At 41.8% G+C, this 26,733-nt stretch overlaps 1 protein-coding gene across 2 annotated transcripts in view; it reads right to left on the bottom strand.

The window, feature by feature from the left end:
* The window catches only part of ZZEF1 (zinc finger ZZ-type and EF-hand domain containing 1), a 226,841-nt gene that overhangs the window by 111,193 nt on the left and 88,915 nt on the right, over window positions 1-26,733 (bottom strand). For both annotated transcript variants that reach the window (XM_068268505.1, XM_068268506.1), the window contains 14 exons: window positions 26,549-26,643; window positions 24,728-24,870; window positions 22,385-22,518; window positions 21,052-21,122; window positions 19,709-19,823; window positions 16,275-16,434; window positions 13,688-13,809; window positions 13,487-13,609; window positions 10,460-10,629; window positions 10,284-10,365; window positions 4,506-4,707; window positions 3,570-3,703; window positions 2,097-2,337; window positions 686-765 (listed from right to left, as the gene is read on the bottom strand). In XM_068268505.1, the coding sequence (XP_068124606.1) occupies window positions 686-765; window positions 2,097-2,337; window positions 3,570-3,703; window positions 4,506-4,707; window positions 10,284-10,365; window positions 10,460-10,629; window positions 13,487-13,609; window positions 13,688-13,809; window positions 16,275-16,434; window positions 19,709-19,823; window positions 21,052-21,122; window positions 22,385-22,518; window positions 24,728-24,870; window positions 26,549-26,643 (1,872 nt within the window). The remainder of the gene's footprint in view (window positions 1-685; window positions 766-2,096; window positions 2,338-3,569; window positions 3,704-4,505; window positions 4,708-10,283; window positions 10,366-10,459; window positions 10,630-13,486; window positions 13,610-13,687; window positions 13,810-16,274; window positions 16,435-19,708; window positions 19,824-21,051; window positions 21,123-22,384; window positions 22,519-24,727; window positions 24,871-26,548; window positions 26,644-26,733) is intronic.

Below are 26,733 nucleotides of genomic sequence, written 5' to 3'. Positions count from 1 at the left end.
GTTCTTTTGCAGGTTTATTCAGCTAAACTAAAACGATAAAATACAAAGCCTTAAGGTAGCCATACACTGGTCGATTTGCCATCAGATTCAACCAACAGATAGATCGCTCTCTGATCGAATCTGATCAGAGAGGGATCGTATGGCTGCCTTTACTGCAAACAGATTGTGAATCGATTTCAGCCTGAAACCGATTCACCATCTGCTGAGCTGCCGCCTGTCCCCCCCCCCCCCTCCCCCCCATACATTACCTGAAGCCTGGTCCCGGTCATCTTCTCCGCTTCACGGCATCCGCATATAACTTTCTGTCACTCCAGTGACAGCGGAAGTTCAAATAGAGCGCCCTCTATTTGTACGTCTGCTGTCACTGCAGTGACACAGGAAGTTATACACGGATGCCGTGATGCGGAAGGTGATGTGGAGAAGATGTCAGCCGGGATGCCGGGAGTCAGCTTCAGGCAATGTATACCTGCGTCGATCGTACGCCGCTAGCGATGCGCTCCCTACCCGCGGGCGATAAACGGTAATTTCTCGCACGGAGCGAATGACGGGACCGATCTATTTCGGGACGAAATTGATCGAAATTTAGCATTTAGCGTGCACGATTTGACAGCAGATTCGATCCTAGTGATCGAATCTGCTGTCGATTGGCGGGTAATCGGCCTAGTGTATGGCCAGCTTTACTTACCATCCATATCCTAATTCCATCAGCCAAGGCATACACCTGTGAGAACTCTTCACATAGAGAGAGACTTCCACCTGTGAGAACTGGAAAGAAAACATGTTAAGTCCCCCACAGTGCTCTTTATTACCTTAGTGACCAGGGCATATAACGCCATTTCATAGCACTGTAATTCAACTACTTTTAAATTACATTGTGTACTAACCAAAGTATCATGTATTTTATTTTTCTTTCCTCACAGCTGAACCTTCCTTTTGAATATAACAGAGTAGAGCAGTAAGAATAGTGTGTAGGTCATATGCCTTTAACTGTAATAGCAGCTGGGATTTAAAAGGACTCCAAGCAGTGCAAAAACTATGGAAAGATGCATATCATTTTAAAGCTCTCTTTCTCCTCTTTCCAATGATATATAAACCGCTACCCTACCCCTTTTAGTTTTCGCTATTTTCGAGTTTGAAATTGCCGCGGCCGCGATTTCGATCGCGAAAATAGAGAAAACTAAAAGGCGGAGGGCGACGATTTAGGGGTCGTCAGAAAGAGCTTTAAAAGCTCTAAAATGATATCCATCTTTCCATAGTTACATTGTATTACACAGGGCGACGTCAGCAGCTCCATTAAGCAGAAAAAGTAGCCCTGTGTAATACAATGTAACTATGGAAAGATTGATATCATTTTAAAGCTCTCTTTCTCCTCTTTCTGACGACCCCTAAATCGTCGCCCTACGCCTTTTAGTTTTCTCTATTTTCGCGATTGAAATCACGGCCGCGGCGATTTCAAAATCGAATGTGTGGGTTTTATCTACAGTAGCATTGTTTATTTTAATACTATAGGAGATGGAATTGTAGATATTGTGTATATTTCATGTTTCCTTGTTTTTCCCTACAAAATGCATAGAAAATAAAGTAATTACTGAAAACGAGTACCGCCCACAAAAAGCTCAATTTGTGGTGAGAAAAAAAACATATATAGGTATGATAGCAGTGATACAGTGAAGGCCAAAAGAATGTGAAAAGCCCTGACAGGTGAAAAGGCCCTGGATATGGCAAGAAGGTCGCTCTCTCCCTAATCGGAAATTTACTGGTTAGTGAATATTTCCTTCCACGCTGCACACGCTTGATCACATTCATCAGAAATCAATCCAGCATTGATCAAACTGCTAGCCTTGTGCCACTTAATGTAGTGCAGCAGTATGCAGCCTTCGATCTATCCCCTGCTCACATTACAACTTTCCAACAAGTCCAATCACACTTTCAAACTGATTAACTGTCCAAAATCATTTCAACGAAAATTTATTGGACATGATGGGGGCAATAGAGTTGCCTCCCAAGAAAACAAAAACAGCTTGAGGTATGTCTGAATAGAGGCTCTAATGCTTTATAATTCTGGTTTGCCAAACAGTAAAACTTGTGGTACTTACCATATTTTTGCAATTTTCCAAATAACTGAGGTGTAAGATATATAAGAGCAGCAAATGTATTGTTGACAGCTTCATCAACTGCAGAACCAACAACTATATCATTCTTTGTTGGTTGTTTCTTAAAGATCTGTACCAGTCCTTTGAAAATATCAGAGTTAGGGCCAGAATAGTCTTGAGCAGGATCTGAGTTTGCAAATTCAAGTAGAAAATTACGACAGTCTTCTGCATGAGAGTTCTTAGTCTGCAAGTAAAACAAAAGAAACCTTTACAATATTAAGAAAGATGCAATAAGAGAACACTAGCACTCATTGGCTGCCTTTGCAGAAGACTGGACTGTATTCCTCATTAATTTCCTGTCTGCAGCACTGTCCCAACTGCTGTCCCAGACATGCTCTAACTAGGTAGTACATGCAACTGTAAAAAGAAGCAGAGGTAGAGTTAAAGGGGCACTACAGCGAAAAACTGTAAAATTGAAAATATGTGCAAACATATACAAATAAGAAGTACATTTTTTCCAGAGCAAAATGCGACATAAATTACTTTTCACCTATGTTGCTGTCACTTACAGTAGGTAGTAGAAATCTGACAGAAGTGGACTAGTCCATCTCTTTATAGGGGATTCTCAGGGATATATTTATTCATTTCAAAAGCACTTAGTGAATGGCAGTTGCTCTGTCCAACTGCCAAAAAACTGTGTAGCGAGCAGGGAAGCTGGCCAGCATCAATGTTTAAATCCTTTTTAGAGAATATCTTTATAAAGAATAAAAGCCTCGCTAAGAATCCCCTATGAAGTGATGGACTAGTCCAAAACCTGTCACTTCTGTCATATTTCTACTGCCTACTGTAAGCGACAGCATTATAGGAGAAAAGTAATTTATGGCTCATTTTACTCTGGACAAAAATGTACCGTACTTCTTATTTGTATATGTTTGCACATATTTTACATCTTACAGTTTTTTGCTGTAGTTCCCCTTTAAGCACTGCCGTTTAGAAGTTTTGTTGAAATAAAGTAAATCAGCGTTTCATTGCGCTCAACATGGGATAAGGAAGTGCCGCTGCTGGGTGTGCCATTTAACTCGCACTGTAGTAACCTGTCCCCAGCTCTAATGCCATGGTGAGCAAGCACAAGCGGCGCAAAACTGTCATCCAGCGGATTTATCAGTCCCCCCACCCACACAGCTGTGTGTAGCATCTTCATTCACCTGCTGTAAGTGCTGATGTACCTTATCGTATCTTAACATCTAAATGGCAGTGTCAACCTCTACCTCCCTGTTTTCCTTATTTATAATATTAAACTGCAGCTCAACATTATTGTTTAACATTTATAATTATTTAGTTATTAATCACTAAATCAAAGTCTGAATGAATTTCAGTTTTTTCAATCAAATAGCTTTATGTGCTAAGTTTAGTTAGTCATTTAAAAACCAATGTCTCAAGAACACACAAAGGATAAATCAGAAAAGTGTGACACACCTCTGTACAGCCATCTTTTTTTGTTATTGAGCAATTTTCTGTGTGCACTTGATGTCTGAACACAGGTTTCCATAATGGAGAGTTAACAACTGCCGTCACTTTTGCTGCTGGCAGGTCTGGGCCAGGTCCCAGTTCTAGGGTAAACCGATAAATATTAAAACAAAAACATACATTAGACCACAATATTTCAACAATATGAGATTAGAAGCAAGTATTGTCAGCTCATATTAATATAAAATTATGGTTCAGATAAAATGTGCTGGAAGCAGTTAGGGCAAGTACTGCCACTGGTGTCAAATGTTTAGGACACTACCCAATTTTTAAAATGCTCTTGTAGTGAGAGGGATATAGAGGATATATAGGCTGCCCTATTTATTTCTATTTAAACAATCTTATGCTACACTGCTGATAAATTAATGCCCGTTGTAGTTAGCCAACGGAGAAACAATCTAGCATTCTGGTGACCATGTAAGGCACCTTCCCCACACGTGTTTTTAGCCATGTTTTATGGCAACACAATCCTTGGGAACATCAGACTACACTGTCTGATGCCCCCATCCATGCAATTTGCAATTAATTGTGAAATCGTTACACATGGTTCCCAACGAACTCCCTCAAATTATTAGATTTGATTACTGTTCATTATAATGGATTGATTAAAAATGGCGAAAATCGCATTGAAAAGGAAGTGCTGACACTTCCATTTCCCAATGCACTCAAGTGGGGAAAGGGCCTTGGGGTTTGGTGTGGAATTTTAACACTGTAAATCAGAATACCCAGAACCCCTAAGAAAGTATAAGGAGCTAGAAGAGACAGAAAAAGCCCTTTATTCAGCAAAACTAATTCATGAAACATAACTGCATTTTAAAGTCCTATATTGTCCACTACAAAAGGAACACACACTTAAATCTGGGGTGAAGAAATATTAAATCTTACCACATGTGGATTTCATAGCCATGGACCTTGATGCAAGACGACCCAATAAACGTGCAACAAGAAGCTGGAAGTCAGAGCTCCAGGAGAGGGCAATATCTGGCAGGCCATAGGCTGTTACAGTAAACTTAAACCCCCATTCATTGTTGCTTCCATCTGAGAAGAACAAGAACTGAAGTTGTGGGCCAGCCTTAAAGGTTACTTTCTGCAGAGCAACAAAATATTGTGGATTATTAGATATGTTTTTATGTAAATCTAAGAAATTTACTAGTTTTAAAGTATAATTGGCAACTGTAAGCATGTAAAGTATAAGCGATGGTGGCTGCCGCTAACGTTCCATGTAACCACACTTTCTCTGTTGATCCTTACAAGCTCTACAGCCAGTGGTCAATGTAAGTAGTCCACATACGGAGGACAAAAATAGAATAAGTATAGCAGTTATGCCATTTACTGCGTGAATACTTGTATAGGTCTTTATAAGCACATGCTTTTATTTTTCTAACCCATATGTGCATACATAACAACTCTACTGAGAGGAAGTGTGTTGACAGTAAACACACGCAATATGTTACAAAAGCTGTTTAGATTATCTACGTTTTGTGTGTGTGAACAGCAGAATGCCTACTATACACTATTAGACCGTTTCAATAAAAAATATAATAGACAAAAATGTGTGCGCTCCGTGTTACAACCAGGACTAAAGGATATTATGTCCAAAGTAAATCAGTTCTCCAATGCCAGTGTCTGACAATGAAAGGAGGAAAGGTAGCCATCCAGTGCAGCTCCCTCAGCGGTGGGACTTGACAAGTGTCTGTATCAGAAAAAGGAGAGAGAAGAGAGCGCCTCTATGGTGCAATACCTTTAATTCAATTTGCAAATTGCAAAAGAAATGCACATACAAAATTGCATAAATTTGCAAGCATATCTCACATGTTCAATGTTCCAGGATTCCGACTTGACAAAGACACACTGGCATGTCAAAACGCGTCATCAATATAACCTGCCACACAGAGCTTGCCTGGACTCCACGGACCCTTGTTGATGTCCCCCACTGGCCACGGTCCACCTCTGAGGAGTGGAACATTGAGCATGTGAGATATGCTTGCAAATTTATGCGATCTTGTACGTGCATTTCTTTTGCAATTTGCAAACTGAATTAAAAGGTATTGCACCATAGAGGCGCTCTCTTCTCTCTCCTTTTTCAATAAAAAATATATTGGCTTAAAAGAATGCGTTGAATCTAAGGAAGATCTGTTGAAAATGAATGCCCTCAAGCGACATTCAATTGTTTTATCAATCAAACACTAGTCTTTATCAGATCAATGTTGGCAAGTGTGGGGACACTGCACTCAAGTCAGATTTCCATAGCTTTCTACTATATGAAGCAGTACAAAGCCAGTGGTGACAGTGGTCAGATCATTATCGTATCAGATACCGGCTATGTCATGTAATCCTGAGAGGACAAGGCAGTATCCAGGTAAATAATCATCAAATAGATATCAATCAATACCTGATCTGAAAGATAATTAACACTGTATGGTGGCTTTAAGTGTTAATATGTCCATCCATCATTCGATGTATGGGCAGATTAAACACTATATATATTTTTTTTATCTCTGATCAAGTCTGATCAGAGAGGGATCTTGTGCCTGTCCATACAACGCACACCAATTTCTGATAGATTTCAGCATGAAATCTATTAGAAATCCGCCTAGCAGTGCCACCCCCTCTCCCAAGTGCATGTCCCCCCATTCCCAGAGTTAAAAGGTCACCTGGTGCAACTCATGCCCTCCTCCGGTGACCAGCATCACAGAGAGCGCCTGTACCATGTGACTGGTGGAGAAGTGAGCCTTTATACATTGTGTAATAGGAACCTGATGACACAGATACACTTGGGGGACACCGGCGCCAGGGGTCTGTCGGGTGTTGTGATATTGAACGCTGCTACCGCCACAGACCAGATCGAGCCCTTGGGATTTACATTTTCGAGATCTATCCTTTCTAGCGATTTTGGCCAGAAATCAATCGAAAAAATTATCAGGTGGCCATGTTGTGGCAAATTCCCAAGCGAGAAGGTCATAACGTACAAATTTGTAATGCAAGAACAATGAAGGGAAAGGATTATTGTGGGAACAAAATGCTTAGTTTGCACTCACCACACGCCAAAGCAAGACAATGATAAGGTAGTCATTCATCTAGTGATAATGGGCAGATTCGACCAAAAGACAAATCTCTCTCAATTGAATCAGATTAGACAGAGATTTGTGTATGCTGCCCATGCACTGCAGGCCGATTCCCAGTCAATTTCAGCATAAAATCTCCCGGGAATCGTCCGAGCCCAGCCCTGTTCCCCTATGTATAAATGTGTCTATACATGTATATGTAGGTTCATTTATACATTACCTGTCCTGTGTCCTTATTTGGTGCCCGTCCATCCTCAAATCCACTGCTCTTTACTATACATGCCAGCCAGCGTGGTGCGTGTGTGATGTTAGACACATGCAGCGTGTATGGGAAGTGTAACAGACAGAGGCGCATTCAGATGACGGGCATCGGTCGGTATCGCGGGCGATATCTGGACGAGTGACTAAACTCCCGGCACTATTTATGAATGTATGTGCATTTATACGTTACCTGTCCTGTGTCGCACAGGACAGGTAACGTATAAATGCAACAAATATCGGCCCATATATAAATTGGGCCGATATTTGTTACTGCAACAAATATCGGCCCAAAACTGGATTCACTGTCTATTGGGCATGCATTTGGCGGCACAGATTTTTTTTATCTGATTCGATTATAATAATCCGCCAAGTCACCTGAGGTATGGCCACCATGGAGCACAGAAAATGTGACAAGCGCTAAATCTGATATACAGCCATTAAGGCCTCTTTTACAGTGCAACGTTAATGTCGCACGTTAGAAAATGTTTTAACGCAGACTAACGCAAAGCAATACTAAGTCTGTGCGACATTCACAGTGCACACGTTGCGTTTGTGTGTAACGTGTAGCCTTATTAGAAGGTGCTGCATGCTGTGCGTCTAGCAATGAATCCGCTGCGTTGTGTGTGTTGCACATGCTCAGTAATGGTTTCGTTGCATCACTGTTTGACGAAAACGGCGCATTAAACGCAGGGTTAAAGAATACACAATAACGTCCAAGTTATAGTCTACAATGCGTTGCGTTAGGGGCACGTTGTGCGACCTTAACGCCGCATCAAACGCAACGTCCTAATGTGAAAGTAGCCTTAGAAACATAAGGAATATCCAAACAGGTCTACATACCGTAGAAATCTGTACTGGTCAATGATGCATACTAACTGAACTGAGAGCGTTATGGAGACCAAGATTTATTTCCTTTCACACAATGCCAGTTGATTGGCAGTCCTGCTGCTTTGTGGCTGCAGTAGTGTCTGAATCACACACCTGAAACAAGTATGCAGCTGACCTCAGGCAAAACATATTAGGGGCAGAGACTCAGCAGGACAGCCAGGCAATCTGCATTGTTAAAAAGGAGAAATATTGCAGCCTCCATATCCCTCTCAGTTCAGGTGTCCATTAAAGAAACAGAGCACAACCATTGAAACGGTCACAGAATAACTGAACTGCAGATAAACTTGAACATACAGTTTACAATGAAAATAACTTCCTCTTCTCAGTTATGCATGTTTGTAATGGATGTGCAGTCACTATAGGGAAATCATCTCAAAGAGAAGGGCTGTGTGTTAACAGAGTGCCTATCCAACAGCTGGGCTTGACAGGAATGGCGGAGTGGGTTGTTTCAACTGAATAATGAGGAGAGAGCATGGGTGTAAAGCTGGGGGGTCATACTTTCTGACCAGCCAGCACAACAAGGCTGAGAGCTGAATAATGGAAGAGGCTACACAGGCTGCCCAGAGCAACTGCAGCTCTGGGCTTTTGATAAGACGCAATGGCAGCGCAGTGCGATGTTGCGCTGCTCTTGCGATAGCAAACATTAAGACAGATACAAGACAGACTGGAGTGAGGTAGCTAATAGCAACCACAGCAATGGCTACCTGCAAGGACAGGACTAAGAGTACGGAGGCTGACAGAATGAATGCTTGCTAATCTAGTCACTTGCCTCAGTGACAGCAAGCATTCACAAAGACAATCACAGCAATGGCAAGGACACGACAGAATAGTCAGGAAATAGCAGAATCAAAAGGTAGGCAAACGTAATACATAGACAAATATACAATAGATATGATTTCCTAACATATTACAATTTACAGCCATCAATGAAACTACAAACAACTGACTAACATGTATATATCGGCGACGAACCGATATACAACATAAACAAGGAAGACTGGCTAGGATCAGGAACAATACCGCGAACAAGGCTAGGCAATACTAAATCTCTATACTAGAAGGAGTACGTATGTATGTCCCCATGGGAAATATATAACGTAGCTCCACAGGATAACTGAAGACAAGGAATATTTTTACAATATCAAGGGACCCAGTAACAGCCTAGACAGAGCTGAGACTATGACGGGTCAGGGTCTAGCAGGAAAGGCAGGCCTTTATGCTGGCATCAGCCAATGGATGAAAGCATGCAAATCTTCACACAGCTGAATGGTAATCACTCAATCCTGTGCTGGCCTGAATACCATTTGCTAGCTGAAAGCCAATTATAACAAATGCATGCAATACTATGCAACAACATGCATGTAGGAAATCCAGGGCTATCTGGCTGCAGCAAACCATTAAAGTGAACCACCAGACTAAAAATCGAATCAGCAGCACTGAAAACACTTGGTGTTTCTTTAACAGTTTCACAGCATCAGAACTTTGTTTCTCTTATACAAGCCTCATTTTTAGCTGCACAGAGTAAAACTGCCCGGGCATTTTTCTCCTGATGCTGTGCAAAGCATGATGGGATTTCTGATGATGTTGTTCTCGTTCTGCTGTTTTGGTGCAATTTTTTTTTTTCATTTTGAATTTGACATTTGAAGCTTAGCGCATGCAGCTGGGAGGGGTTATCAGGACATAGGACAGCTGGAACTGTGTCTTATGCTCCCTGTTACCTCCTTTCAACCAACAAGATGGCTGCCACCATGACAAAGATGGCAGCCCCCATGAATCACAAACATTTGGCTGTTCTTTTAAAACAGGGTGGGTAAACAATTATATTACCTATCTATTCTAATTAACATAACTAATGTAACTTAATGACAGTATGTTTGTTTAGGCTGGAGTTCCCCTTTAATGGAATAATGACAGTATTCTGAGCTGTCCAGAACTGCAGAGCAATTGCAAATGACAATGTGACTCATTGCGAATGCACAAACAAACAAATGCAGACTGACAAGCCAGAACTGTCCATTTGCGGCTCCACCTGCAATGGACAGAACACGTCACATGGGGAATCCTAACAACGGGGAGCTCCTGGTACACATTTAAGAGAAGCATTCTGCTAAGGGTCCGTGGGTAGAATCCACAGCCATTCACCAACTATTCTGGTATGGGCATGAAACAGACAACACTGCCAGAGGCACTGCACACTTGTTATTCACAAGTGATAATGGTTAACACACCATTTATTTTGTGTCCACCCTTGCTTAAATCTGTGTTATGTGAAACCACAATGAAGGAAAACCATAACTACACATAGTGCATCACACTAAATTTCATTTATTTGAGTGAAATACCGGTAAATTTTCTCTTAGCCCAACAATGCAACATATTCTGCCTTATGTCTCAGAGTATATTAGGAAAGGTATGCCAACTATAATTTTCCTAACTATATGTGACTCACCTTTGGCCATTTCTCAGTACCAACTTTGTGATCATAGCGGACTTTACCACCCCTGGCGTCTGTAAACTCCAAATAGTCATACCTGAGTTGGAAAATGCATCTCAGATTATCATAAATAGTATAATAACAAGAAATTCTTCCAATAAAACAAACAAAAAAAAAAGAGTGAGGGTTACCGTTTTTCTGTCTCACATTTGTCATCAAACTCCAGCTCAAAGTAAGTTGCCCCAGGACACATGAAGACTGTTGTGTCCCGACAGTTGTTTTCATAATTATGAGGAGATTCCATGTTCCAGGTTTGTAAAATTACAGGTTGTTGAACCTGGTTCCAACTTTCCATTTCTATCTGTTGGGACAGAAAACTGGCTTGTATTTATTCAGCTACAGCTTAACAGACAATCTGAGCTGCACATAAAATCCTTACCAGCCAATGAAAAAAAAACAAGTAGTTAGGGACAAAAAGATCTGCAATGGTATTACATGGAGATAAAGCTGAAGGCCGCAAAATATCAACGAATTTCCTGCAGGTGGTCTATAAAACTTTGAGAAGGGACAGAGGATGGTTCGCTTTATTTGGGCAAATTGAAAGTGTGTCCTTTCACGCTACTCCTCCAGTATAAAAAAAAAAAAAAAGTAGTAAGGCAAAACAGACCTAATTACTGCCTAGAATTGTTGTTATGGACACTACTGCAGAAATCTCTTCCATTTCAACAATGAATTGTACAGCAAGACATTGGCCTATACACACACAAGGATTTGTTTAAATGGACTCAGATAAGATCCCCTAACCTGCTCCATTCAAGGCTATGCAAGCAGCAATCTGTGTCAGGCTGGGTTCACATATTATAACGTGAAATGTAGCATTTTTTGGCACATACATTGCCTTTTTTGTGCATTTTTGTTGCGTTTGCATTTCATGTGCTTTGCGTGCATTTTTGGTTCGCTAATAGAAAACGCATATGCGTTTTTCTAATGTGTTTTGTGCAAATCACTAGGAAGACAACAGGAAGAGAAAATGCATCACTACACAATTTTTTTGCCAGTATAGTTGCCCGCAGTATAGGTTAGCTAGGTAGGTGTCTCCAGTATAGGTAGACAGTATAGTTGCCCCTAGTAAAGGTTAGCTAGGTAGGTTCCACCAGTATAGTTGCCACATAGGTTAGCTAGGTAGGTAGCCAGTATAGTTGCCCCCAGTATAGGTTAGCTAGGAAGGTGCCTCAAATGTAGGTAGCCAGTATAGTTGCCACTAGTAAATGTTAGCTAGGTAGGTACCGCCAGTATAGTTGCCCCATAGGTTATCTAGGTAGGTGGCTGCCTCCAGTGTAGGTAGTCAGGCAGTGTAGGTGTAGCGGCGGGGAGAGCGGGCATAGTAACAACTTACTTTCCGGGATGACACCGGCAGCTTCTATCTTCTTCCTCTCCCAGCCATCTATCACATTAGTACCAGCGCCCCCTGTGAGGACATGCAGTTGCGTCATCACAGGGGGCGCCGTTACCAAAGCGACTGACGGAGGTAGTAGAAAGAAGCTGCGGGGGACCCGGGAGGTGAGTTGTGCTACAGTTATACGCTTGAAACTCGGCAGGTAGCATCGGGTTGTGGCAGGACACATAAAATTGTACATGTAAAAAACAAAATAGAAAAAAAAATTGCTGCCTTCTCGATTACATAATCGTTGTGCCCCACATCGCAATTTCGATATTAAATCGATATATCATGCAGTCCTACTGTGAATGGTTGGACTGAAAAGGTTTGAAAAAAAAAATGCCTCCATTACTGTAGAAGCACACCACTCACCAACATATCCACTGAAAAGTAGTCCTAAAACTAAAAGGTGCATACACATGCTAGTCAGGGCCATCTCTGCCAAGAATATAGCATCTGTACAGGCACCCAGATGTTCCCTTCTTTACATCGCCCGCAATATGCTGCTCTTTTAGTTGTCACACCACAGTCACTTCTCCCCCTCCAGAGCGACAGAACACCACTCAATGTTGTAGCCAGGGGCGTAAAAATCGGGGCTGCAAGGGATGCAGCTGCAGGGGGGCTTAGAGCCACACCCATGGCTGTTTTGGGGTGCAGGAGGGGTTGCAGCGCATGAGGGGACAGCAAATTCCTCATAGAGTGGTGGGGACAGGGTCCCACTTTCACCCCCGCACCTCTGGCTCACTCTTCAGCGCTCTCCGCTCCAACATTAATCGGCAGCAGCAAGCAGGCAGGGAACACGGAACATACTTCCGCGTTACACGTGACGGAGGTTCCTCTAAGTGCACGACGGTACTTCCTGTTTATCAGGAAGTAGCATGAGGCGCTGTTACAGAGAAGACCGGGCCTCCGTCGAGTGGAACGCGGATGAGGTATGTCCGCACTCACTGTTCCCTGCCCACTTGCTGCTGATTAATGCTGGAGGGGAGAGCGCTGAAGGGAGAGCCCAAGGTGAGAGGGGGGGGGGGGAATGGTCTCTCCTCCCCGCCGCTCTGTGTGGCCATTGCTCTCCCCTCATGCGCTGCGATCCTGGGCCACCTAACTGGCTACCTTTACCTGGCTTTACTGAAGGCACCTATACCTGACAATACTGAAGGCACCTATACCTGGCTATACTGTGGGCACCCATGCGTGGCTATACTGTGGCCAACTGTACCTGGTTAAACTATGGGCACATATACCTAGCTATACTGGGGGCACCCATGCCTGGCTATACTGTGGGCACCTATACCTGGCAATATTGGGGGCACCTAAACTTGGCTATACTGGGGGCACCTAAACGTGGCTATACTGAGGGCAACCCTACCTGGCTATACTGAGGGCATCTATACCTGGCTATACTGAGGGCATCTATACCTGGCTATACTGGAGGCACCTATACCTAGCTATCTGTACTGGGGGCAACTATACCTGAGGTGGGGGGCCGCATCCAAACTTTTGCAGAGGGCCCAGGAATCTAGTTAAGGTCCCCATCCGTGCGGATGACAATCAGTGCGGTTTTGTACATACCCTGAGCGTGAGTAAGCAAGCATTGGTACTATGAATGTATTTGAGATAAACCGCTTCATAGAATAAGTTAACTCAAAAAATAAATCTTTATTATTAAAAAAAAAAAAAAAAAAAAAAAAAAACAGAAAAAAACCCCAGAACCAACAAGATGTATCATTACTACGCGTTTAAAAACAAACAAACAAACAAACATAAAAACCCCTATAATTACCTTGTTTGAACTCTCTCCAGGATCCCCACAAAGTTTCTTCAACAACTTGGTTAAGCTGCTGAAACTCTGGAGTAATGAACAGTGTGGAATATCGAGGGCACAAAACTCCAGCATATAGGTCATCTGTCGAAGCAAAATATTATTTAGATGATGTAAAGAAAGCCTCATGCATTATATAACTAAGCGTACAATTACACTTACCAGCTGACGTGTTGACATGGCAAAAACAGAATCACGCAGCTTCTCAGAGATTTCCTTCCCACTGCGCTGACTCAGCAGATCCTCCAAGATGGTTTTAGTATTAGACAGAACAAGGTCAATATCTAGAAAGAGAAAATTATGAACTTCTCTTGTATGATTTTCAAGACTCTCAACCTAAAAACTAAATATAAATTTACAGCACATCTAAACAGCTCACTCAGTTTAGGAAAATATAGAACATTTTTTGTTTAATAAATATAAATCCATGAGGTTGGAAGGGCTAGACTGTGCATAGTTCTCTTAAATCATTAAAAACTACTGGCAAAAACTAATACTTGAGCAGACAGTACTCATATATATATATAAACGAATGTACTGTATACGTCTGTTAAAGTTTGTACGGCAGCAACACAAGAGAGTTGAGCTGGCCATACACTGGTCGATGTGGCCAACAGAAAGATCCCTCTCAGATCATGAACAGACATGGATCAATCTGATTAAACCACTGTACACACTGTCCCCAGATTTTCAATAGATTTCAGCATGGAAATTGGTAAAACTGTGTGCACTGCCTGCCAAGCCCCCAGGTCTCTCCCCCCAAAAATAATTTATGCAAATACATTAAATGACTAAAATCAGTTATGCTAATACATTAAAGGGATACTGTAGGGGGGGTCAGGGGAAAATGAGCTGAACTTACCCGGGGCTTCTAATGGTCCCCCGCAGACATCCTGTGCCCGCGCAGCCGCTCACCGATGCTCTGGCCCCGCCTCCGGTTCACTTCTGGAATTTCTGACTTTAAAGTCAGAAAATCACTGCGCCTGCGTTGCCGTGTCCTCTATCCCGCTGATGTCATCAAGAGCGCACAGCGCAGGCCCAGTATGGTCTGTGTCTGCGCAGTACACTCCTGGTGACATCAGCGGGAGCGAGGACACGGCAACGCAGGCGCAGTGGTTTTCTGACTTTAAAGTCAGAAATTCCAGAAGTGAACCGGAGGCGGGGCCGGAGCATTGGGGAGTGGCTGCGCCAACACAGGATGTCTGCGGGGGACCATTAGAATCCCCGGGTAAGTTCAGCTCATTTTCCCCCGACCCCCCTACAGTATCCTTTTAAAGATCCACTTTACCATAAAATTCCCAAACAATTTAACCCCCCGGCGGTAATCCTGACCTGAGCACGGCCTCCGATTTGTGTGCTAGGAGTAGTAGGCTCGTGTTAAGGCTGGGCTGGCAAATCCAGCTGCGTGTGCACTATTTCTGGGCCCCGTGCGAGATCAGCACTGTGCAGTGGGACCCAGGCTTTCCTCCCCAGCTGCATACCTATTCCCAGGCCCCCGGGATCTTCTGGGGACCCGGCAGCCAATCAGTGCAGCGGTTGCGGTGTGACATTGGCGGGGGGAGGGACTACATTTAAAGCAGCTGGAACATGTCGGAAACAATCAATTTGACACATTGGCCTCAATTCACTAAGATCATGCTGGAGATAATAAGGCAAGAGAAAACTTACCTCCACACATTGAGAGAGTTATCTTATCTCTTCATTCCTTAAGTTACCTCCTCTGTAGTTAATTTACCTCCTCTGTAGTTATTTTCACACGCAGTTAATAAACAGCTTGTCTTTAACTGTGGAGTTATTTTAAGGATTGAAGAGTTAACTTAAAGACAGAAGAGTTAACTTTAGGTTTGCCTGAGGTAAAATGTTTCCTGAATAGGACATGCCTCATCACCATGGTGACCACTCTAGAAACGTTATTAAAGACAGGAGATAAGCTTTGTGAATTGAGGCCATTGATCTGACAGGAATTTGCATCATGTGTACCTTGCGTTAGCGACTGACAGCTGTGAAATTCTTACAGCCAGAAGAGCGGCATGGCTTCAGCTAGCCTGGAAATTAATTAAAACGTCACAATCTTTAGGTCTCATTTCCATCTTCACTCAGCGTGCAACGCAAGTGGCAGTGGAGATGCAAAGCACTGCGTTGCAAGACGATTCTCTCAGATGCACCTACGATGAGCAAATCAATGCATGCAACAATGTGTTGCGATTCTGTGGTTAATCACAAGGCATGGATGGAACCATCAGACAGTGCAGTCTATGCACTTTCTGATGTCCCTGCACTCCAAAAGTGTGGCTAAATCAGGCAGATGGACAGGAGGACTAACTAAACTGTTTTTTTTAGGCATAGCCAATTTGAAATACCAGTCTGTTTAAAATTAGGATTTGAATAAAACAAATTTAACTTGGTAAATTATGTAGAGCTAGAGAACTCAAAAAAAAAAGCTCAAGTTGAAAAATCCACCTGTGCTTTCTTTATTTTAACTGAGGTAATTTTTAAGTGCTTAATACATTTGATATGTTTAAATATGCAAAATAGTTAGCATGGAGCTCAAGAGGAGCAGAATCCTCTGAGCTAAATCTCTGTATATATAATATAATAATTTACGAAACCTCTTACAGAGTTCATATTATAAGCCTTGGAGAATTTAATGAATCAGGATCCTTTTAGCATTTGTCAGGGTGCTAAAATGTATTTCAGCAAATTATTTAAAAGTTAAAATATCTCCAGTCAGATTAGATTAAAAACTTACACTTAACAAGCAATTCCCTCGCCACCATCTGGGACACAGGATCTTCCCCCTTTAACTGGCAAAAACACCACGACAGAAGACTGCCTTGCACCGCCCAAAACAATGAATGGAGGATTGTACCACATTCTCCCTGGGCATCAAGAAGGACCAATGATTTACTCTGCAACACATAGGTAATGCACAAGATTAATAGTTAATGTACATAAAGAAAACCTAATAATACAAACTAAGGCAAATGCATGTATCTCTTCATGTATTTAGTTGACAGTGACTCTTCGTGATCATATGTACATTTGCACGCCAGATGTCTCTGTCAATCACTGCTTCTTTCAGCTGTTGCATAGGCATGTTCATAGCTTCACATATGCCATCTATCCATCTTAGCTTCTGCAGTCCTCTTCTTCTTTTACCGTCAATTTTTCCAACTATCAAGGATTTCTCAATAAAATCCAGTCTTCTCCAGAAATAACCAACATATTTGAGTTTTAATAGTAGTATCAGCCCTTCTAGTGAACACTCTGGCCTTATTTCTTTAAGTATTGACTGGTTAGATCTCCTGGCAGTCCAGAGAACTAGTAGCTTTCTCTACACCCACAGTTCAAAACCATCAACTTTACTACTTATAACCTGATTGATAGTCCAATTTTTATGTACATGTACAGGTATTTTTATGTACAAGTATATTAAACAACAGTTTAAACTCGAGTCCAGGCAGAAAGAAAACTTTAGATATAAAACATTGATCAGTGGTTGCCAACATTGTTAAGGCACCGAAGTCATAAAAAACAAGAAAAACGAAATACTTACCTCAGAAGAGAAAGCCGCTGGATACTCCAGAGGCTTCCCCAATTCTCCGTCTACTGAGTAGCTAGGTGATCCTAATGTCGCATTAATTATGTTATCCAGATGTCCAGAAATCTCAGACCAAGAAATATGGGCTGCTGAATCCATGTGACGATCACAATGCAGTATTTTCAAAACCCCAACCAATTCCCTGCCTGAAGCAGACACATGGCCTGCCTTTTGGCTACATACACTAGTACTCCACCTTGTTGGGACATGAATTAAAAGAAAGGGGGCGGTGAACATGCAACCAGATCAATTAGTGATCACTATGGGTGAGTGGCTGCTTAATTACAACTAAAATGTGTTGCAATAGACTGGGGATTTGTCAAGGTACACAAAGAGGTTTTTCTTTCTTACTGGGGCATACTGAAGGCTTTTATTCTAGCCTAGCAAGTACTCACACATAAAAGCCTAAGGGCCGGTTCACACTTGCAATAAAAACATATCCATTCGGTACGCTTTCTGAAGATGACAAAAATGTATGAATGGATCGTAATGTTAAAAACATTGGCCAAATTGATAGGTTGGTGAGGGGAATGTGAAACATCAGAAAGGTCCCGCAGAGGTTCAGTGACGGAAGAAAGGGAAGGGCAAAAGAAGAGAGGACCCAGTGTATGAATGAATGAATGAATGAATGAATGAATGAATGAATGAATGAATGAAGGAGGGGTGTGAATAAATGGGGGATGAGAGTAAAAGGTAAATGTGAGTAATTGTAATGGATGAGTAGTAGAGGTTATTAAGGGGAATTTTACAAGACACCTAGGTTTGGATGGTCTTTGCAAATGTAATATGGTAAAGTTTGATGTTTAGGGTAAAGTAATTCTATATGTAGCAAGAGGAAAAATCCCTGTTTTGGTAAAAGTAACTTTTGTATGTGGCTAGAAGGGAATATCTCTGTCTTGGATTTTATGGATTGATTTTGTAAAAATGGAATGATATAAATAAAGATATATATAAAAAAAATATTGGCCAAATTGACTTGCAAATAAAAACGGAACTATTTGATACATTCCTGAAACTTGAATGAAGATTCCGAACTAGACAACCAATGTAAAAACAAATTTTCCGTTCCCACACAAAACTCTGCACTCCAATCGTATGCCAAAGCGGATTACCTAAACTTCCAGCTTCCTACCTTCAGCACCATCTTTGCAGACTTCCTGTTTATCGAGCAGGGCTACAGAAATGCCTACCAAGCTGTATTTCAATGTGGAGGACCTGATATTGTCTGTCCAGGAGCACCAAAAGCTCTATGACAAATGACAAACGAAATCCTCAGTACAGCGACCTGCACCATTGCAAGTTTTAGGAGGATATCGCCAAGCAGTTCCTCATGGATTATGATACTATGAACCAGGGCTGTGGAGTCGGGGCAATTTTGGGCACCCGGAGTCGGAGTTGGAGTCGGAGTCGTGGTTTCAGAAACTGAGGAGTCAGTGTCGGGAGTCGGAGTCGCATGGTTTTTGTACAAAATCCACAGCCCTGTTAAGTATTAGGCTAAGGAGTCAGAGTCGAGGAGTCGGAGTCTGAGCAATTTTAGGTACCCGGAGTCGGAGTTTCAGAAACTGAGGAGTCTGAGTCGGAGTTGGAGTCCGAAGATTTTTGTACAGACTCCTCAGCCCTGCTATGAACTACCAAAAACCCTTCCAAAACCCTCCCAAGTACATTAACAAAGCTTTATAGTTAAAAAATTGCTTGGTACAGCACAACCACTCCCTTTTCCTTCCTATTGGCCCAGAGACATACATTACTATAATTAAAACACCAATAAGGAAGTACACATTTTAAACATACCTTTAAAAAGGGACACTGTAGGGGGGTCAGGGGAAAATGAGTTGAAGTTACCCGGGGCTTCTAATGGTCCCCTGCAGACATCCTGTGCCTGCGCAGCCACTCCCCAATGCTCTGGCCCTGCCTCTGGTTTACTTGTGGAATTTCAGACTTTAAAGTCTGAAATCTACTGCGCCTGCGTTGCCGTGTCCTCACTCCCGCTGATAGCACCAGGAGCGTACTGCGCAGGCCTAGTATGGTCTGTGCCTGCACCGTGCGCTCCTGGTGACATCAGGGGAAGCGAGGACACGGCAACGCAGGTGCAGTGGTTTGCAGACTTTAAAGTCTGAAATTCCAGAAGTGAGCCGGAGCATTTGTGAGTGGCTGCACGGGCACAGGATGCCTGCGGGGGACCATTAGAAGCCCCAGGTAACTTCAACTCCTTTTCCCCTGACCCCCTACAGTATCCCTTTAAACAGACTGGAAACAGCACAAAATTGTGATAAACTGATCCATTTAAAAAAAATGGATTTTTTAAATGGATCCGTTAGGATTCGCTGCAAGTGTGACTCAGCCCTAAGAGAGGAACATGTGGTGATGGCTTATGCACAAGTACTTCTTTGGGTGGAGCTAGGAATAAGTAGTTCTGTGGTCCTCTACCTCTCAGAACTGAAAAGGTTTTTCAGAGACTGAATGGGGCTCACAGATTTCCTCACAAATGTGAAATATAGACAAGCTTACCACCAATACACCATTACTAAAATGTCTAAGTAATTCGGTAATAATGCTGGAATACATAGCTTCAGAAGAGTTACCTCTCTAGCAGCCATTGCCAGAAGCTTCTCCATGACTGAATGAACTTGACTGGTGTCAAAATCAGCAGGAACCTCGGTCTCTGGTAGCAATAAAAGTCCACTTGGATCTTGTTCACTACAAGAAAAAATAAATAATATTAATCACAGGTGAAAGCAATGGTGCAATATATGCTCTACTTATGATCTATCGGTAGATCACAAAGGATTTCTTGGTTAATCCAACTGCCTGCCTGAGTGATGTACGTGTTGTATTCAGTCTCTGACTTGAATGAGTTTGGTGCGATATGCTGTCCTGAAGATATGCATAGCAGTGTAGAGGATTATGATGTTGCAAAGTGGGGAAGCCATACATTTAGAAGCATTATGTTCTACGGCTGATTATAATTTTTTCCTGATACCGAGCATGACTTTGTAAGCACGATATTGTGATTCTAACTGGTCAAACCATGTTCCATTTGACTTACTGAGGAGGACTCTATGATATGCATATAATTAACTAGTGTGTTGTGTAAATCACTGATGGACTGCAGAATTGCATGTGCTGCAGCAGTGGCTTGCATCTGTGTGTAGATTCTACCTGGTAGATCATTTTCTATTAGTACTTTTCCAAGTAGCTCGTAAGATAAAAAAAAGTGTGGGCAGCTCTGATCTAGCAGCTGGTGAGACTGTTTTGTTCTAAGGAGAGGGGCAGGGTAGGATGAACAGCTGATGCTCCACTGCAGGAACAACAAAAGAAGTACAACAAAGGTCATCCAGCAGACTCCGAACATTGCTGATAGCTTATGAAGAGGACAACACTGGGAATCAATTCTGCTTAAAAATCCAGTGTACTGTATATACTGTAACTTTAGTGTCTGCAAGCAGCTTTCCATAACTGCTCCAGTACAATGACAGGAGAAGGGTCTGTTATGTTAGATACCACAGAAGGTGGGGTGCATGTTCAAGCACTCCTGATTGTAGACACTCAATGAAGTGCCTCCAAAAACAAATACTAATGGTAAAGCTACTTACTAGGCAGCTTTTGCACCATGTCAGCACTCTAAGTTGGACCCTACTGAGTCCCATAGCTCTTGCACAAGTCCAAAGTAAGTCTCATTCTTCTTGCACAACTGGTTGTTGTTTAGCTTCCACACTGGTGCAGCAGGTGTTTATTAATCATATTTTCTGAATTTATGTCTCTCCTCAAACAAAAAACAGATCAGAAGGCTATTAGATTTTCAACTGATATTTCTCCCAAATTGATTCCCTTGTTGTGCACCAACATTCAAAGCAAATTGTGACCTGGGTCTTGAAGCACAGGCTTCTACAAAGGAAAAAAGGAAATAAATACCAACAAACCTTACCTGAAGTATGTACACAGAGACTGGAAGGTCATGTGAGCAGACTGTGGTTGTTTCTCTTCAGTGATCCTCTTCTGCAAAATAAATAAATTGATTAACAAATGCAGATGTTGGTATTGTAACCCTTCTGCCACTGGTTCTTGCATATTACAGGCATAGGGCTTGATTCACAAAGCCGTGCAAACTGTTTAGCACACCTGTGCTAAACAGTTTGCACGGCTTTGTGAATCAAGCCCATAGAATAGAAGCTAGCAAAAGAAACCCAAACCTTGCTTTTTGAGAGAAGACAACTAACGTATAAAAAAATAGAGTAAATTGCTGATTTTGTCTATTTTACTGATATTTATCAAAACGATAACTGCAAAAAATAGACTAAAGTCAAAACTTTTTAGGAATGACCTTTTGTGGCTTGCCCTCCTTGTGGAGGGTGTCAATGACTGTCCTTTGGACAACTGTCAAATCAGTAGTCCTCCCCATGATTGTGGGGCCTATTAAATAAGACAGATACCACTGAAAGGCTCAGGACACCTTTATGCTGGGAATACACCATAAGTTTTTTTGGCAGATAGATGATTCGATAGATAATTTCCAACATGTCCGATCTTATTTTCGATCGTTTTTCTGATCAATTTCTCATAGAAGTGAATGGAAATTGATAAGAAAGATAAAAAATCGATCAGAAAACCGATTGAAAATAAGATCAGACAGTAAATTGACTGAAAAATCTCATCATGTATTTCAGCATTACAGGTGTTTTGGATTATTAGCAATTAGCTGAGTGGAATGAGACACCATCGGCTTGATGCAGTAAAGTCTGGTAAATTTGCCCTGCGCAAGGAGCGCACAGCAATTTCACTGTTTCTAACACGGGGTACCACTGGCCGTTAACCCTTAGCGCCATGTGCGTTCCAGTTCTGGGTTAATGTGCATGTTACCGTAGCAACGCACATCTGTATAGCATCGGCCCCAATTTGTCACCAGAGGGATCGTTTCCCGATCCCCGACAGTTAACAATCATCGCATCTGTGTACTTTGCTGACTGGTTGCTATTAAGTACTGTAGGTTACACTTTCAATTCAATTCAATTCACTTTATTGTCATTGTGTAACACAACGAAATTACTTTTCATGACAACCCCACGGTGCATATAGGGAACATAGTGATAGTAACAAGGCTTCTGTCAATAAGCCTGATGCAATTGCTAACATGATGCAGAATTTAAAGCTAGATATACATAAACATCACAACCAAGTCATACATTTTTAAAAACAAAATGCTGTTAGTACAAACCCACAGCCAGCTATTGATTCACCAGATAAATAAAGCATGCTTGTACCATTAAAGAGAAGAGACGGTCACGTCTAGCCAGCTGATCAGGGAAAAAAATAGCTGCTCCATTCAGTAAAGTGTTTACGATTTCCTCGTTCAGTGCTTTGGCATACAAAGTGGATGCATCCATGTTGTCCATAGCTGAAACAACAGAACACAATGAATATCTAAAGCAGTAACCATATGATTTCTTTTTCCTGTTTGTGGTATTGTTCAAGCCTATTGTTTACAGCAAGGGTGCATAGCAAACCTGAAATGAAAAATAAAGAACTGGGCAGACTTTAAATTATTCAGTAAAACAAAAATACAGAGCCTTGGGACAAAACCTTTATTCTTGTCACCAAAGGCTCTATTTCTAGCAAGGAAAAAAGAGAATGTTTACATGTCAGTATGGTACTGTTCGCCAGAGCTGCTTCACAGATTTAACTCCGGTTTCCTAGCTGTTCTGGCACCGCCATCTTGAGGTTGGCCCCATGTCCCATGTTTGGCCCTCCTGTTTTAAGCTTTTCCCCTTTTGGTCTAAAATTAGGAAAATTACATTTGATCGTTTGAGTATTAAAATATCTAATATTCCCCCCCCCCCCCCCCCCCCCCAAAAAAAAAGATATCTTATATCCCTGAAACCTTGCTTCTTTTGATGCTTCCTGTGCCTATAAAGAAATCACTTTTGCAGCATTTGGCTGCGGCTCACTTGCCCATTCCTAAATTTTGGAAGAGTGAAAGTGCTCCTTCAATTCAGGAGTGGCTGAAGGAAATGGGGCATTATAAAATGTGTGGAGGCATTAGGGCAGGAGTTACACAGCAGACCTCTGACTCATGAGATTGACTCATGAGATTTCCTGAATGATTTGGCATATATCTAAAGAATATGATAAAAAGAAAGCATTTTTTGAGCCTCTAGTTTATAGTTATGTATTGTCTTCGATATATTTTATAATTTGGACTGTTTTCGTTCAGTGGTGCCGATATGTTTTTTTCTTTCCTATGGAAGCGATGTTCTTTTCTGTATGTTTTCCTAGAGAGCGAGCCACCGGTACGGGAAGGAAGGGCAGATGGGGTGGGTGGGTAGGTTGACATGAGTCACCCTTATATGTCAGCAGAAATTATTTTACTGCTCTATGAAATTGTTCTAATGGGTTTCTTGAATTATTATTCTGCAACAAAACCAGCATTCCTGAAATGTTGGCATAGGCTTGAGGGCACACTTGCTTTTGCTAATGTAATGCTATGGGGATTTTTTTTTTAAATCCCATTCCTCAAGTGAGATCACACTCTTGCAGTTACATTAGCAAGAGCTTAGAAAAGCTAAAAATTACAAGCGCTTAGAAAAGCGCTCCTTGGGCCATATGCAATTAACTTTTTCTCCTGAGTTATCTCCTAGATGATATTTTCACAACTTGTTAATAAAATGCCTTTTAACCTCTTTTCCTCCCCCAGGACGAGTAACCACGCCCCTGCAAAATCCCATATCTCCTTGCAGGGACGTAGCTACAACGTCCCTCCCCACAGTGTGCTCCCGCTGGCCCCCCCACCACTGCTGATCGTTTGCCAGGAGATCAATGAATGGGAACACAGTTCCCATTCATTGATCTAAGTTTCCGTGTGAATAACCGCCACCATCCATGAGACGACACCATCATTCCCAAAAGCCGATACTTACACGTCCACGCATAACTTCCTGATTGTGTAGTAATACTACGCATAGGGAAGTTTTGCGCGAGGACATTTTGTGGCCAAACAGTAAAACTTAATCTAAAACTTTTTTTTTTTTTTAATACCCAACCGAACTTTTTTTACATTTAAAATTAACCCCTTACTTCCCACACTCCCCAATAGTAATAAAAAATAAATAAATATACAATAGAAAATTGGCCAAGAACGGGCAAACTTGTTTTGACATAAGTACAGAGTACCACTGAAGTGGGAAGTGTGTTTTACGGGAGAGGGTCCTAAGTGGTATAGGATCCTCGAAAATGTAAGTGGACCTTGCTGTAATTGTGAAGCTTTTTCTTTAATGCTGAATAAAAAGGAAATTTTATAAAATCCACTGAGAGTATCCCTCTTTGTCTTCCTGTGCACGGAGTTGGCGCATACAGGTTGGAACCAACAAGAGGGATCTCTGGAGGTGGAATACATCTATTACATTCCTCATCACCATGGCTGGATCACCTAGCGCTGTGCCATCTACTATACATTATTTACTTGTGGAGTGGAAGGGCATTCTTTTGACACGGCAGGTGTGTTTGTTTTGAAATTCCAGCTTGCATAATCTGGGGCGCCTCTACAACTGCTATAACTTTGTGCTAATATACACATGTAAAGGATGAAGTCTTCTATGAAAATCACATACCATCACACAAGTGAATATACAGCTCCTGAGCAGACTGGGCTTGGGTCTGATTTTCTTGAGAATTCCCCGAGATCAGTACACTGAAGCAGCTCTGAAGTAACTGAAGCAGAATAGTCTGGGCAGAGATGCATTCCTCTCTGGGGCTGTAAGAGAAAAGGGGGGAAACATTTGTATCAGCTGAAATGAAAGAGCTTAGCTGGGCATTTACATATGCTTACTTGTCATGTGGAGATTAATTAGCCAAGTAAAACACAAAAACAGGCATGAAAAGCTAGTAAGGGATCTCTGCAATTCCAAGATACAGGCTAACTTCATTCCCAAAAAAGGCAACTTTGGTTTTGACTCCAAGTTTACCAAATGGACAAAACCAATAATCTCTACAGTTCTAATGTGCAGAATAAAGGACCAAATTAATGGGAACAACAGCCCCGAACAACAGACCCAATGTCAGAAGAAAGCATGCATTCCTGTCATCCTTTGGTACTCCTGACTGAAAGAAACTCTTTTCTCCTCAGTTTATTTAGAGCACTGTGTAAATAGTGAGGTGGAGCCATCTGGAGAGAGACAGACACCAAGAAGCTAGCCTCCATCTACACACCCTACCTTAATCAGTAAGAAAGATCCAAAATAATAATAGTAATAATAAATCTCACTTCAGCTAATGCCTGTCAGAAATAGACAATGTCAGCTGTATTTTGTAACTTACCTTGTCCATTTAGCTTTTATTTTTAGACAGAAACCTACAGACTAGACCAGTGATGGCTAACCTTGGCACTCCAGCTGTGACAAAACTACAAATCCCATCATGCCTCTGCCTTCCCGAGTTATGCTTAGAGCTGTCAGAGTACTGCAATGCCTCATGGGACTTGTAGTTCCACCACAGCTGGAGTGCCTAGGTTAGCCATCACTGGACTAGACCAATACTTCGGAATGTTCCTCCTCCTGTCTTGAGCTTACATTGGGGCCAGAGCACCCACAGAACAGGTATAGATAGATATGGTGGAGGAGGTGACACATCTACCTCCTCCGTCTCCCCTTACCCAGCCATGTTGCCTCCAGTACACTGGTATTTTTTCCAACCACATCTTTCATTTTTCTCAGCATCTAATAAAGATAACCCAACTTATACCATTCAACATAGCAGAGGAGTTGGTGAACATCGATTTATATATGCAATAACTGATCTAATTGAATCAGTCTTCACCTTCAAAATCATTTATTGGATAGCTAAGCCAGAAAATCTCAGACTTTTCACATTCATAAAATAATCATTGAAGTGACTAAAAGAGTGTTAAAAGGATCACAAATAAATAGAGTGAAGTTCAAGTCATTTTCTCGAAGGAAAGTGTGACTTGTGACAAGTGATTGTGTTTTATAAAAAGCATGTAAAATGTTTACAGCACTGCTATGGAAGCAACTAGCTGATCTACCATAAGTTTCCACAAGCCTCTCCCTGATCCCCATTGTTAACGTCAGGTCTGATAGGCTCTGGATAAAGACAGGAAGGAAACATGAAGCAGAGAGCGCTGAAAATGCCAGATAACACATCTAAGTAACTTTGGCACATTCAATGAGGCAGAGTCTTGGGAGATTTATGAGAGACATGGAGAAGCGACCAGACCAGAAGACAGCACTCACAGTCATGCCATGCAAATGTACAAACTGCTATCAAATGTAAGCCACAGGCAGCAAGAGGATACTCAGATCTTTGAAGAGTCAAAACTGTTAAATTTGCATCATTGATCTTATTATAATTAACTTCTAAGTAAAACTAGTGAAATAATGTAACAGAAAATGTTCCCTTGTGATATTACAACTTACATGTCTTGCAGTTTTTTATAAAACTTCCACAGCAGCTCCAGATTGAGACCTGACAAATCAAGGAGTGACCGCTGCCTTGGCCGATTATCTTTTTCCTACACCACAGAAATTAAATGCAGAATATTTAAAGTAACACACACTTTATATGTTTCTTTCCATGTAACAAAACAGGTTTATGATGGGAT

The sequence above is a fragment of the Hyperolius riggenbachi genome, chromosome 2 (genome assembly GCF_040937935.1).
Source record: "Hyperolius riggenbachi isolate aHypRig1 chromosome 2, aHypRig1.pri, whole genome shotgun sequence".
NCBI lineage: Eukaryota > Metazoa > Chordata > Amphibia > Anura > Hyperoliidae > Hyperolius > Hyperolius riggenbachi.
Note: the sequence above shows the minus strand (reverse complement) of the source record. Positions and strands in the feature narration are given on the sequence as shown.